General features: G+C 36.4%; 1 protein-coding gene across 1 annotated transcript in view; it reads left to right on the plus strand.

Annotated features, from left to right (window-relative positions):
* The window catches only part of ATRNL1 (attractin like 1), a 794,298-nt gene that overhangs the window by 44,516 nt on the left and 733,622 nt on the right, over window positions 1-16,160 (plus strand). The window contains exons 4-5 of the mRNA XM_040255081.1: window positions 6,260-6,388; window positions 7,749-7,957. Of these exons, the coding sequence (XP_040111015.1) occupies window positions 6,260-6,388; window positions 7,749-7,957 (338 nt within the window). The remainder of the gene's footprint in view (window positions 1-6,259; window positions 6,389-7,748; window positions 7,958-16,160) is intronic.

A 16,160-nucleotide genomic window follows, 5' to 3' on the forward strand; every position in this document is an offset into this window, starting at 1 on the left:
GTCCAAAGGACTCTCAAGAGTCTTCTCCAATGCCACAGTTCAAAAGCATCAATTCTTCTGCGCCCAGCTCTCTTGATAGTCCAACTCTTACATCTATATGTGACTACTGAAGAAAACCATAGCTTTGACTAGATGGACGGTTGTTGGCAAAGTAATGTCTCTGCTTTTTAATATGCTATCTGGGTTTGTCATAGCTTTTCTTCCAAGGAGCAAGTGTCTTTTAATTTCATGGCTACAGTCACCACCTGCAGTGATTTTGGAGCCCGAAAAATAAAGTCTAACACGGTTTCCACTGTTTCCCCATCTATCTGCCATGAAGTGATGGGACCGGATGCCATGATCTTCGTTTTCTGAATGTTGAGCTTTAAGCCAACTTTTTCACTCTCCTCTTTCACTTTCATCAAGAGGCTTTTTAGTTCCTCTTCACTTTCTGCCATAAGGGTGGTGTCATCTGCATATCTGAGGTTATTGATATTTCTCCTGGCAATCTTGATTCCAGCTTGTGTTTCTTCCAGCCTAGCGCTTCTCATGATGTACTCTGCATAGAAGTTAAATAAGCAGGGTGACAATATACAGCCTTGACATACTCCTTTTCCTATTTGAAACCAGTCTGTTGTTCCATGTCCAGTTCTAACCATTGCTTCCTGACCTGCATACAGATTTCTCAAGAGGCAGGTCAGGTCATCTGGTATTCCCATCTCTTTCAGAATTTTCCACAGTTTATTGTGATCCACACAGTCAAAGGCTTTGGCATAGTCAATAAAGCAGAAATAGATGTTTTTCTAGAACTCTCTTGCTTTTTGGATAATCCATTGGATGTTGGCAGTTTGATCTCTGGTTCCTCTGCCTTTTTGAAAACCAGCTTGAACATCAGGAAGTTCTTGGTTCATGTATTGCTGAAGCCTGGCTTGGAGAATTTTGAGCATTACTTTACTAGCATGTGAGATGAGTGCAATTGTACCCTAAAGAACATTATATTTTGGGACAGTAGCAAGTAGTGATGAGTAGCTTGATCACAGGAAATATGAAAGGATAGTTGGGAGCCAGAGTACCCTATAAACGGTAATCAATAGCATCTCCTGAATGCTCACGTGCCAGGTAGCATTTATATATACGTCAAGTCATTGACTCCTCACAGTAACCTTTCAGGTAGGTATTATTGCTATTTTGTAAATGGAGAATTGAGGCACAGAGAGATTCTGTGAGTGGCTCAGAGTTGCTTAACTTGTAAGCAATGGAATCAGAATATAAGCCTGGTTTTATTGTCCCTTGATCACTGTAACATTGCTTTCTTGTTACCACACTAAAGAAATTGACTTTATTCTGTAGGCAAGACAGAACTATATATAATTCTCCATTTTATTGGAGATGGGTTGGAATGGAGATGTGTTTTTTTTTTATTGTGTGCTGGACGACCATGTGCCAGACACCTTGATGGTAAAATCATTAGTAATAATCATTTGAGGCCTAGGAATTTGTTATATTCCCGGAGAATGCTGGGGACACTAGAAATTCACAGCCAGCTGAATTCTGATTCAGGTGTTGAGGTGATTCCCAACCATACTGTAGTTTCTGAAGGGCCTGTCTTTCCCGGGTTCACTTTTACTCCTAGTCTTTGGGGTCTCAGCTCAAAGGGGGTTCCGTGTTCTACGCTCTGGTTTCCTAGCTCTGTGAAACAGTCCAGTTTCTTAGCCCTTTGAACCTGACCTCCCACTTTGAAATTAGTGAATGCCTGTATGGAGAAATGGTGAGGCCAATTCCTTTTCTAGTTGACTTCAGTGGGAAGGTTAGTTGGTCTCAATAGTTATGTTGCTGCTGCTGCTAAGTCACTTCAGTCGTGTCTGACTCTGTGCGACCCCACAGACAGCAGCCCACCAGGCTCCCCCGTCCCTGGGATTCTCCAGGCAAGAACACTGGAGAGGGTTGCCATTTCCTTCTCCAATGCATGAAAGTGAAAAGTGAAAGTGAAGTCGCTCAGTCGTGTCCAACTCCTAGCGACCCCGTGGACTGCAGCCCACCAGGCTCCTCCACCCATGGGATTTTCCAGGCAAGAGTATTGGGGTGGGGTGCCATTGCCTTCTCCTGAATAGGTATGTTATGGAGAAGGAAATGGCAACCCACTCCAGTGTTCTTGCCTGGAGAATCCCAGGGACAGGGGAGCCTGGTGGGCTGCAGTCTGTGGGGTCGCACAGAGTCGGACACGATTGAAGTGACTTAGCAGGTATGTTATGTGGGAAGTGGGAATCTTCTTTCATTTATTGTTTTTAAAACACAAACAAACAGCCAAGCAAACAAATCTGCTCTTTTCATCTGTTTCAGAGCGTTTAGTCATATCTGTTAAAAAGATCTGGGAATATTATTTTTAGCAATGTACTCATGTATTATAATCTCACTACAGTGAAAATTATATATGTGTAACTAAAACTGGTCTTATAGAAATTAATTCTGTTGACAGTCTTTTAAAATCTTTTGTTCCTTCACAAACATAAGCTAGTAAATGTTATAATAATTATTAAAACATCAAGAGTTGTTTGCTTTTTAAAATGTGTTTACAAAATGAATTACTTGTGTATAATATTTCATTTTGTTCTGTCAAATACAGTCTGAATGAGGGTCTTCAGTACCTGTTGGTACCTAAACATAAGTTTAACAGGGTCTAAAGGAATCGGATATTTTGAATAATGTAATTTGTTGTTAGCAGCTTTTTTTTTTTCTTATAGGTTTTCATACATTTAGAGAGGATAGTATGGTATAAGTAAATGAAGAAATGTAATTTCCCCCTGTGAACAAGGATGCTTAAAAAGGGAGAAATACCAGTTATTAAAATAGAACTCCTGCTTTTACAGAGTTATCTTTTTCCCCAACAAACTTCATTTTCTTCTGTGTTTATTGTCTTCTGGAATAATTATATATTGATGTAATTTGCATAAGTATGCAAAATTCTAAAGAATTATAAAAAGTATGTATGTTAAGATAACCTAAAACTAGGTTAATGTATCGCAGATGTGCAACTTTAACTGAAATATCATTGTAATCACTGAGCTGATCCGGATGAAGTGTTCTGTCTAGCTTCATGAGAATTTGCTCTTGAAGGGAAAGTGGGGAAGAGTATGGCTATAAGGTCACTTGTTAGAGAGTACCAAGATGGTTTTATTTTATTTATCTAATTGAAATATAGTTGCTTTACAATATTATATTAGTTTCTGACATGCAACATAGTGATTTGATATTTTTATAGATTATATTCCATTTAAAGTTATTATCAAATATTGGCTATATTCTTTGTGCTGTATGTTATGTCCTTGTATCTTATTTATTTATACCCAGTACTTTGTACCCCTTAATCCTCTTCCCCTATCTTGTTCCCTCTACCACCCCTCTCCCCACTGGTAACCATTGGTTTGTTCCCTGTGTCTGTGAGTCTGTTTTTGTTTTGTTTTATTCATTTGTCTTTTTTTTTTTTTAATTTCACATGTAAGTGAAAACATACAGTGTTTTTTATCTTTCTCTGAGTTACTTCTCTAAGCAAAATACCTTTCAGGTTCATCCATGTTATTACAAATGGCAAAATTTCATTCTCTTTATGGCTAAGTAATATTCCAGTGTGTGTGTGTGTGTGTGTGTGTGTGTGTGTGTGTGTGTGTGTGTGTGTGTGTGTGTGTGTGTGTTTGTGTGTGTGTGTGTGTGTGTGTGTGTGTGTGTGTGTGTGTGTGTGTGTGTGTGTGTGTGTGTGTATGCGCGCGCGCGCGTATGCCACATCTTCTTTATCCATTCATTTCCTGGTAGACACTTAGGTTGCTTCCATATCTTGACTTTGTAAATAATGCTGCTAAGAACATTGGAATACATATATCTTTTTGGATTAATGTTTTCGTTTTCTTTAGATATATCCCAGAGTAGAATTACTGGGTCATATGGTATTCTGTTTTTAATTTTTTGAGAAACTTTTATACTGTTTTCCGTAGTGGCTGCATCAATTTACATTCCTGTGAAGAATACAAGAGAGTTCCCTTTTCTTCACATCCTCCCGAACATTTATTACGTCGTCTTTTTTGATGATAGCCATTCTGACAGGTGTGAGGTGATGTTTCATTCTGGTTTTGATTTGTATTTTTCTAATGATTAGTAATGTTTAGCATCTTTTCATGTGCCTGTTGTACATCTGTGTGTCTTCTTTGGAAAAATGTCTATGCCTGTCTTTGCATAGACATATTTTATTAATCAGGTTAAAAAAAATCTTTTTTTTTTTTTTTTAAATATGTTGAGGAAAGCTCTTCATTCATGGTAAAAAAAATCTTTTTTAAAAAATTTGAAGTTGAGTTCTGTGAGCTCTTTCTATATTTTGGACGTTAACCCCTTATCAGACATCATTTGTAAATATCTTCTCCCTTTCCGTAGGTTGTCTTTTTGTTTTGCAGATGGTTTCCTTTGCTGTGCAAAAACGTTTAAGTTTGATTGGGTCCAATGTGTTTATTTTTGCTTTTGTCTCCCTTTCCTGAGGGGGCACCCCCCACCCCAAATAATCCTACAACTATGTCAAAGGGTATCTTGCCTATGTTTTCTTTCAGGAGTAGTATGGTTTCTGGTCTTATATTTAAGTCTTCAATCCATTTTGAGTTTATTTTTGTATATGGTGTGAGGGCATGTTCTAATCTCATTGTTTTACATGTAACCATCCAGTTTTCCCAGCAGTACTTGTTGAAGAGACCAGGTTTTCTCCATTGTATATTCTTGCCTCCTTTGTCATTGATTAATTGACCATAAATGTGTGGGTTTATTTCTGAGCTTTCTATTCTGTTCCATCGATCTTTTTGTCTCTTTTTATGCTAAAACTATGCTGTTTTGATTCCTGTATCTTTGTATTATAGCCAGAAGTCATGGAGCAGGATACCTCCAGCTTTGTTCTTTTTTTTAAAATCAAGATTGCTTTGGCTATTCAAGATCTTTTGTGGTTTCATACAAATTTTAGGATTATTTGTTCTAGTTCCATGAACAATGTCATGGGTGTTTTGCTAAGAATGCCATTGAATCTGTAGATTGCTTTGTGTTCAGTTTAGTCCAGTCATTTAGTCATGTCTGACTCTTTGTGACCCCATGGACTGCAGCATGCAAGGCTTCCCCATGCATCACCAACTCCTGGAGTTTACTCAAACTCATGTCCATTGAGTCAGTGATGCCATCCAACCATCTCATCCTCTGTCGTCCCCTTCTCCTCCTGCCTTCAATCTTTCCCAGCATCAGGGTCTTTTTCAGTGAGTCTGTTCTTCGCATGAGGTGGCCAGAGTATTGGAGTTTCAGCTTCAGCATCAGTCCTTCCAATGAATATTCAGGACTGATTTCCTTTAGGACTGACTGGTTGGATCTCCTTGAAGTCCAAGGGACTCTCAAGAGTCTTCTCCAGCACCACAATTCAAAAGCATCAATTCTTCAGCAGCGAGTTTTCTTTATGGTCCAACTCTTACATCCATACACGACTACTGAAAAAACCATAGTTTTGACTAGACTGACCTTTGTTGACAAAGTAATGTCTCTGCTTTTTAATATGCTGTCTAGGTTTGTCATAGCTTTTCTTCCAAGGAGCAAGCGCCTTTTAACTTCACGGCTGCAGTCACCATTTGCAGTGGTTTTGGAGCCCAAGAAAATAAAAGTAGTATTGCTTTGGGTAGTATGGACGTTTTAACCATATTAGTTCTTCCCAAGTGGCTCAGTGGTGAAGAATCTGTCTTGCAATGCAGTAGATGCAGATTGATATCTGGATCGGAAAGATCCCCTGGAGAAGGAAATGGCAACCTGCTCTAGTATTCTTGCCTGGGAAATCCCACGGACAGGGGGCCTGGCGGGCTACAGTCCATGGGGTTCCAAAGAGTCAGACACAACTTAGCAGCTTAGCAACAACAGTTCTTTCCCAAGGTATCTTGAAATGAGGGTTTACATATAACTTAAGTAAAAGAGCACCCTATGGTCTTATGAGAGAATGGACAGCAGGGCAAAGGGGAGAAATGGGACATTACAGTCTAGTGTTGAGAAGAGAGAAGGGAGTATGCTGGCCTGGGAGTAGATGTTAATCTGTCAGCAGCAGCGGTGGAACTCATTGCTGAGAAATGACTGGGAACTCATTTTAGATTTATTCTTCTTGTTGCCCATTGTAATTTACAATAGATAGGTAATGACTGTGAAAAGAATATTTTGAGTAAGTCTTATGTGATTAACGGTCCTACGTACATTAATATACACACTGTTCAACTTTGCTCTCTTACAGTGGTTTGATAGTTCCTGAAATACGAGGAAATGAAACTGTGCCTGAAGTCGTTACAACATCTGGCTATGCACTGTTACATTTTTTTAGTGATGCTGCATATAATTTAACTGGTTTCAACATTTTTTACTCGTAGGTGTTTTTTTTTTAAAATTTATATTGTAATAATGATTCTTATAATTTGACATAAAAGAGTTGATTGTTTGTTTGTATAAATGTCTTATGTACCAGGAGTCAGCTAGGGTGTTAAATTCCAAAATATACAGCATCTCTTCCTAAGTTACATAAGATTTTTAATAATGTGATCCCCCAAATCCTGTCTAAGCTTGTATTAGGATAATTTGTAAGCCTCAGGGCACCATGGTAACAAGTTGGGTTTGGTTGAAAATTAATTACAAAATTAAAAATCAATGGGAAACGATTAAAGAAACACACACTGAGTGTAACTTTAAGTCACAAATGCTCAGGATTGCAGAGAGCTGTCATCTGCCCCTCTGCTCCATGGTATTTTAGACCTAATCTGAAGAATTAAGAGAGCTACATTTTCATAGTCCTTCTTATTGCAGAAACTGTGCTGAATGCTGTATATACAATAAGATTCTTTAATTCTCTTCATGTCAGTTCTGTCAAGTGAGTATTTTTCCCATTTTGCACATGAGAAAATTGAGGCTTAGGAGATAAGGTAAGTGGCTATATACCACTGGCTCTTTAAAATTAGAAAAATAATATTTCTTGTGTGTCTCTTATAGCTAACTCTCCATGCAAATTTTTATAGACGTCCAAGGGTGAAGTGAATTAGCCAGAGATTCTTTTCGTTGTTTTCATTAGGAATGACCACAGAAGAATTTGATACATTTTTTTGTTTGTTTTCTTCAGTAATGTAGAAAATGATAACCGAGGATTTTTCATGAGGAATAAGACATCCTAAATATCCTTGAATCAGCAATTTATTATAGAATTTATTTATATCAAGCATGTACACAAGGGAGAATAAATATATAGTAAAATATAATCAGTTAGGGAGCCTTAAAATAAAATCTGATAAACACCTTTTAACTTCCACAATAGTGTTTAGGTGATAGTATGCTATTTAAGTATCATGTAACCAGTTTATGTCTTGGCTTCTCTTATTGTTTCACGTATTCATGACCTTATTTTTTTCCTATAAAGTGTACTCATACCCTGTAAAACATTTGAGTACCTGAATATTTACCAAACATTGTGCTTGGAACTGTATAGATCCTGCAGATGTTGAGTATGTAGTCTTGGTAGCAGAGTAAACTCATTGAATGAACTGAGGCCAGTTGAAGATAAGTATACCTCAATCGCCTTAGGGGTAAAAAGGTACAGAGTACAGAATTGAAGTCACATTGTAAAACGTGTTAAATGAAACACACGGACACATATAACATCTGTAAATTTAAGAAAATACCAGCCCAGATTATTTTTCTCATCATCTTGAATTTGAATATATATGAATTATATTTTACAGAATCAATTCTTGTCCTAACAATTGTTCTGGTCACGGGAAGTGTACAACTAGTGTCTCTGTTTCCAGTCAAGCGTATTGTGAATGTGATAAATACTGGAAGGGGGAAGCTTGTGATATCCCCTACTGTAAAGCCAACTGTGGCAGTCCAGATCATGGTTACTGTGACCTAACAGGAGAAAAGTTGTGTGTCTGCAACGATAGTTGGCAAGGTAAGTGGCTTTTGAAACATATAGTCACATAGCTAATATATTAATACAAATAATATCTACACTCATTTGCTGTAGTTTGCACACCCAAATCTCATAGATTTATTTTCAGAATTTCAGTAATAGTCAACGTCTTAATAATTTGCTTCTTCATAAGGCTTCCCTGGTGACTCAGATGGTAAAGAATCTACCTGCAATGCAGGAGACCCAGGTTCTATCCCTGGGTGGGGAAGATCCCTTGGCAAAGGGAATGGTTATCCACTCCAGTATTCTTGCCTGGGAAGTCTCATGGACAGAGGAGCCTGGTGGTCTGTAGCCTATGGGGTCATAAAGAGCTGGACATGATTGAACGACTTTCACTTTTTTCACAAAATCAGTAAAGATTTTGTCTACATGCTACTACGAGAATCAAGTAAAGTTATAAATGAAACTCTTTAAATTGTACATGTATGATTATTGATTTTCTTTAATTTTTTGATGAGTTCCCAAAGATATGGTGGCTTGGCTAAAATTAACACCTGGTACATCAAAACTTGATTTATAATGGGTAACATAAATAGCATATTGCAAAAGTAGATGCTTATCTTGGAAGGTACTGGACTATATTAAAAGTAGATGCTTATCTTGGAAGGTACTGGACTATATTAAACTATATTTATAATGGGTAACATAAATAGCATATTGCAAAAGTAGATGCTTATCTTGGAAGGTACTGGACTATATTCTTAGTAAAGACTGACCTCTTGTGGCTATTTTTAAAAGAACATAGAATATTTTAAAAAGTTTCAGTTGCTTGTGGCAAAAGCAGTAAGAATTAGGGAAGAATTTCTAAATAATTTTTATCAACATGTATTATTAAAGGTTAAATTTAGAGTACATTGATAAGTTTTAGCTTTAAGTATTTGGGTATAAAATCATAAATCTTACTATTATATAGGGCTGGCCTGTATAAAATATATTTATATATTGGGCTGGCCAAAGCATTCATTTGGGTTTTTCCCTTGCAATGTTATAGAAAAATCCCAGCGAACTCTTTGGCCAACTACAGTACTTACCTACCCAGAGCTTGCTTTGTGCAACTTGTATTTACACATTGAGAATCCTGTGTATTAATCCTATTGATGGGGGAACTTTGACTCAAGAAATACATAATCTAAAGTTACATGACCATGTGTAGCAGTAATAGCAGTGTTCCTATCAGACCCAGGTAAAAACCAAAGAGAGTGTGCTCCTCATATTTAACTTTCCTCAGACAAATTAAACAAATGTGGCTGAGTGTGCTGAGTAGTTATTTGGAGCAATTATTTTAGGCTTTCCATAAATTATGCCCTCTTTAACACACGTTATTTCATTAAAAAATTAGTTACTCCAACCATATGAAATATCAGTGATTATTGAGTTGCATTTGATTCCCTGTTATGATTATGACAGATACAAATTTCTCAGTGTTTTTAATTATAGAGGTATGTATTTTGTTGAGTGGCTATTTTAATAATTCATGGCCTTTCTTCCCTTAAAAGTGCCTTGAGGTATCTTTTTTTTTTTTTTTCCATTTCAGTCTTGAATCTAAAATAATGTCCTTTTCTCTGGAGAGACTAGTAAGTACATCAAGAATATACTTAAGCTAAGGCCTGAGAAATAGAAATATAGCTTATATGCAAGGTTTTTTTCTATCTTGTCTTCATCTGCTATTAGTCCCCAGCTCATCTCAACAGTCTTAAAAGCAAATGAGAAATATATTTGTAAAATATTCTCTATGAACATCTCTGTCCTTTCTTTGTTCTTTTCTTCCATCTTTAAAATACTTTATTTTCTGGGTGTGTTGTAATATATATCTGGTTGAAAATGTTACCTGTTGTTTTTCTGGCTCTGTTTATTGGCATTTCACATTTTATTATTCTTGTCAGGAGGGCCTGAAATCATAAAAATTCTTGACTCTTAAATGTCTAAAAGAAAGTGGAAATGGGGGAAAAAATACTGGGTATGTTTACTTTTAAAGCAAAGTGATAATACGAAGTTTATATATATATATGTATTAACACACATGTATACATGTACACATACATTTTAAAAATGAGGATAATGTGAAAGTGCTTTATAAATTATAAAATATTACATAGAAACCAGACATTTGCATACTGTTACTGCTTCTTAGTAATTAATTTATCTCTGATGAATATTTTATGGGTAGTGTTTGGTGACATGGATATTGTGCTTCTTTGAAGACAGATGATGTATAGTCTGGTTTCTCTGAGCCTCAGATCTGATCCCAAATTTTGTATTTAAGGAAGCAGAGCTTCAAGTAGCTATGTGTTCTCCCCCGCCCCTGCCCCCAATCAGCTCCCTAATCAGAGTGGCTCAAGGTTTCTCTCTTACATAACTTTAAAAAATCAGAACCTCTGGAAGTCTTTGGTTTGATTGTAAGCAACAGATACAGTTCTGGCTTCCCTGAGCAGAAAAGGCAGTTATTGGGGTGTATGTCAGGGGCCTCTGCCTCCCAGGATTTGTTCTTGCCTTCTTTTTGGTGATAGAATTCACTGAGTTTGTAGCTCTCAAGCACATGGTCTTCAGCTGCATACCATATTCCCCAGCCTTCTTTGCATCTAGCATGGTTATTATACTGTGTTAGGTCAGTAGGATATGAGTAGAAATGCTGTGTGGGAATTTTACGTCACTGAGATCTTTTACAGTGGCTGGTAAATGGCAGTAACTGTGGTAACTAGTAGCACTTGCATATTTGCCTGTAGAATGTGTTTTATGAGAAAAGAATTAACTTTTAGCTTGTTTAAGCAACTTACTTTTGGTTGTCTTAACCTGTACTCTGACTAATACAAAAGGACATTGGGTAGCTAACAAAGGAGATGGGAAGGCTGTAAAAACCTTGGTTGCAAAGGGGTAGGTGTAACAGAAGGCTAGTAGGTGGGTTCCCAGCACAGATACAGCCACAGAAAAGTTTGATTAGGACATTCCTGTTGCTGCCACTGGATCCTGGGGTACCACCCGTATGTCCTTACTGAGGATACGGCATGCTGCAGGCTTGGGTAGAGAAGTTCTAAACTCTCCCCACATCTTTGTTATCACTTATGAAGATTTGAAGGCCTGCTCAGTGATATCTACTTGACTAAATTTAGGTCTTACCCCTACCTTCTGAATTGTATGGGAATAGATTTTGTTTCTGAACAAAATCCACACAGTTAGAGATTTTCCTAAACGAGGAAGGGGGTTCAGATGATTAGAATCGACTAAATAAAGAAAAAATACAGATAAAATATTTTGCCATAACTGACGAGGAATGTGTTGAATAGTTCTCTTATGTCTGCTCAGGAAAACTTTGCGATGTGAAATAGATGGTAGTAGTCGACAGGTAGAAAAGATAAACCAGCAGGCTTCAGGGTACCATTCTTAATTTATTACCACAAAATGTTCCCTCCCCCAATTCTATGGCGTTGAAAACAGATGACCAGGTTTTGTATAAAAGATCATTACTGGGACACTGAAAAATCGTCCCCGGTCCCTTCCTATTCCAGAATATCCTGTTCAATTCTGTCATTTAGTCCTTCTAATTCTTTATGAATAGTCAGTATTCCTTTCAGTCCAGGTCAGTCATAGTTCTCAGGTAAGGACTGAAGTTGGATGTTTTCAGCCTCTTAGATTATTGATTAAAATATAGCATCTTAATGTGTAAGTCAGGTTAATTTGATAGTTTTCTATAGTGTTTCTGATTCTTTAAAGTTACGCTTTGTTTGGATTTATTTCAGCTCCTTGCATGTTCTTTGTCCCTAAATATTTCAAGGCCTTTCTTATTTCTGCGCTTCCTCCTTCACACCCTCGACATTCTCGGGTCAGATATCCCATTAGGTGCTTTCATAGCCCTGAATCCTTTAAATTTGTAGCATCTACCGCAGTTATGTTTGTGTGATTCTTTGATTATCTTTCCTACTGGAATGTAACCCAATGAAGTTAAGAATAATTATGTTTTGATCATCTTTATATCCTCAGCATCTTCTCTAGTGCCTGTTGTATAGTAGGCACTCAAATTGTTTCCTTTTTTTCCTTAAATGAATGAATTAAAAATGTTTAGTTTGCCTGTTTAGTGCTATGTTGACGTTCAAGTACAGATGTTTCAGTAGACTAGTACTCCAATAAATGATGAGATTTACTTGATAAATAAAACATAATTGTAAATATTGACGTGAACATTTGAATTTGAACTGTCTGGTCAGGTATTTTCTTTCTGTCCTTTGGTTTTAGATTTTAGTATTTGCCATTGGGTGGCAGTATTGACTACCAAAGCACATACTTAAGACTCCATGGCATTTTTCTTTCTTTCTTTTTTTTTTTTCTGTTTTATAAACACTTTATTTCTTCATCATCACCTCATACACATGCTGAAGTACCACCCTCTCTTTCCATTTGGTATGCTCGTGACTTTTTGTGGTGTTTTTCCGTAATCAAAATTTGGAGTAAACACTGTGTATTGCCAGTTAGTCTTCTAACAGTAATTTTAAAATGCTGTTGTATCGTCAATGCAAGAAGACAACACCAACAGTACAGTACGAGGGGGTCACACAACATCTCCATGGTATTTTTCAAGCTGTAAAAACCTGATGATTTGTTTGTTTTAGAAAAATAGGAAATCTTTTATCTCAGATCCATGAATATTTTGTCATAAATTATGTTAGTCATGTAACATATTAGGACATAGTTACTTTAGGATAGTGTGTATAAGTACACAGTGTAACTTACATTTTCCTTTAGAAATTTAATAAAGGGAGAAAGAAAAGAGACATTTAAACTACACTGAAATTGACTTTAAGATTTTTTGACCTTATAAGATAGAGTTGTCATCAATTGATATGAGGGAGACTTTAGGAGGAAGATCAGTTTGGATTTGGTATGTTATGTTTGAGATATCTTTTAGAGGTTTTACAGGAGATGTTGAAAAGGCAATTGGACTTTAGTGGAGAGAGGTCAGGCTGACTGGCTTAAAAACATTAAATTGGAAATAGTTGATACTGAAAACCATGAGTTCAGCTGAGATCATGAAGGAAGGGAGTACAGAGAGAGAATGGAACAAAGGCCTGAGTTGTGGGTTACAACAAAATTCACAGACTATTCTGTGCTGGACAGAGGTTCCTTGCTTATAGAAACTTACCTAATGTAGAACAACTTATAACCACTTATTTTATTGCCTCTGGCTTAGACAGGTAGGATAGGCAGATCCTGTCCCCAATCCCATCTCACTGTATTTATCATTTTCAACTAATCAGAACCAGTCTGTAAAGCTTTGTTTCAGGCCTTTCACAACACAAAAAACAGTAATTGGAGAGCACTGATCTTTGCTATAAGAAAGGCAGTTCCTTTTCATCCTGTAATAGCATCATTGACCTAAACTGTGAGAACCACGTATTCTTGGAACAGACCTACTGTAGTGATTACCACTCACACAATTCATTGTTTCATAACATTCAGATATTGTCAGAACAGCTGTGGACATTTAAACTGCACTAAAATTGATAACTGTCCTTTGGAGATTGGTTTTATGGGCCTTGAAAATGTTTAGAATACTTTGGATACAGAACCAAATCAGATTTTTCTAACGATGTTAGAAGATAGGACGCTTGCAGCAGTGTTATCTCATTTTGCCTTTTATTGTAGAGAATTTCAGATGCAGTGCACATATTAGATCACAGGACTATTTCTGGAGTGATTACAGTAAGTTACGTGTACTGCTGTTCACATCTCCCTTCTCAGCATATTTTTTCCTTTCCTATTAGAAATTCAATTTCTTTTTGGGCAATTGACTTTCACTCATTGCGAGTAATCTTGATGGGATGATAAATCCATATACCTATCTATTTTTAAAGTGTAACTTTTCAGCCTCTTTAAAAAATTCTTTGAATTTCCCCATATTTTTTCAACAAATTCTCACTTTTCCTTAATTTCCCCAAAATGAATTTCTGTGGCTTACAATCAAAGAAATCTGATATATGACACTAGAGATACTATTAGAGGGCAATATGTATTTTCTGTTACTAGATTTATTTTAAATACCAAAAGTTCAGTATAGAGTTATTTATAGAAATGCAGCTTAATAAGATGTGTTGCTATAGCTCAAAGTTAGCAATGTTTATTTAATATTTCCTGTTGAGAAACTACAAAAAGAAAATAAATAAATTGTCCTTAATATGTTTCACCTTAGTAATAAGATAAATTTTTTTTATGATGTCATAGATTAAATTTGAATTAAATGTATGAGCCAAAACTGTATCAAAAAGAAGTCTAAAACCCTGGCGCATAGGGGACTCTTGTTTGACTGGGTTACTTTTCAGTTTCTTTTTCCTGCTTTAAAATGATATAAAGGAACTCTGTTCAGACTAAGTCTTTTTTTTTTCTGAGAAATCAAAGCATGCTGTTAAAATGCCAGTCAGTTGTTAGGAGAGATAAAATTTTACTGCTTGATTTTCCATCCTGCATCTTTGTATATAGCACTTACAGTTTTTCTAGTAACATCAGCAGTTAGTATATAAATCTATTCATAAAGTTAGGGGACCTTCAGGAATTGCTGTTTCACTCAGTTGATGACTTTAAATTTATATCATTCTTTATGGAAGAAAAAGTATTTTATAAGATTTGTCTAAAGCAAATAAAATTTTTGTACTGATTTCCATTATCATATCAGAGATAGATTCCCTTAGAAAAACTTTTCCAGTGTAAAAGAGAGAAGGAAGGAAGAATGTAATTCAGTAATTCTGTAATTGCTTTGGAAAAACTTTCAAAACTTTGTAATACTTTATTCTGGGTTTTGTCATTTGCAATTATTTCTTAATTGGATTTACCTGTGATTATAGAAATGTTTTCGTTGTAATTTTACTGTTTTTTTTTGGCATGTATATTTATAATACCTAATAATGCTAGGCTTCATTAGCATATTTTGCCTGTAGACTTAATTATACTTAGTTTCCTTGTATATTGAAATGAGAGAATAAACTTCATAATAGTAATATGTTTACTATTATGAAGCTTTCATAGTAATATTCAATATTAAGTACAGTTTCATTCAATCTTTATTTACACAGGATTCTATGTTCTTTAGGTATAATCTCCATGATTAAAATGAAGTTTAGAAAAGTTAAATAATTTTTCCAAGATTTCATGGCTAATAAGTGGGAAAGCGAGGTTTGACTTCATTTGACTCTTTTGTGATCCTAAGGACATTTTCATCCTTCCATTCAATAAGTGAATACTGAGGCCAGTATTGTAGGAGTCGTAGGCCATCTTCAGGATTTTTATTTTTAGTGTGATAGCAAATCATTGAAAGATTTTGAGGGAATTGATAAGAGTAGATTTATATTTTTAATCATTCCGGTTGCATCATGGAGAGTTGAATGTGATAGGTAGAGAAGAAGAATAGAAATAAGACGACCAGTTTGGAGACTATTTCAGTAATCGGGGTGAGATGGATGGCGGCTTGGACAAGGATGGTAGTTGTAAAGGAAAGGATCTGTGTGAAGAGACTGGTAGAGATGACCGAATTTAAAAATGTTTATAATTGGTAAAGTACAGACACTGAGACACCAACCAATCAACAGGATCCTGGATAAGCCATACTGTGTCAGGCATTACCCCTTTTGTTGTCTTTTGTGAAGAGTCTGGATTATTGCAGAGGGGCCAGGGGAACTTGGAAGGGGAATACCTGGTAACCTGCAGCATCTACTTAATCAGTGAAGTATTTCCATATTTTAACAGTTGGAAAGGCTGTATTCCTACATACCTAATGAATGTCCGTCCAGGATTTGTTGGATATGGATATGGGAGAAAAAGAGAACTCAATAGCTCTAAGATCTTTGTCCTGAACAACTGGGTGAATGGGAGTACTGTTTACTGAGACAGTAAACACAGGTGAAGGAGCAGATTTGGGAGGGAGGCATCAAGATTTTAGGTTTGGACATATAAAGTTTGAGATGATTATGAGACATCCCAGTGGAAATGTCACGTCAGTTCAGTTCAGCTCAGTCATTCAGTTGTGTCTGACTCTTTGCAACCCCATGGACTGCCACACGCCAGGCTTTCCTGTCCATCACTAACTCCCAGAGCCTACTCAAACTCATGTCCATCGCATCAGTGATGCCATCCAACCAACTCATCCTCTGTCATCCCCTTTCTCCTCTTGCCTTCAGTCTTTCCCAGTATCAGGGTTTTTTCC

Source organism: Oryx dammah, unplaced genomic scaffold (genome assembly GCF_014754425.2).
Source record: "Oryx dammah isolate SB20612 unplaced genomic scaffold, SCBI_Odam_1.1 HiC_scaffold_14, whole genome shotgun sequence".
NCBI classification, from domain to species: Eukaryota; Metazoa; Chordata; class Mammalia; order Artiodactyla; family Bovidae; genus Oryx; species Oryx dammah.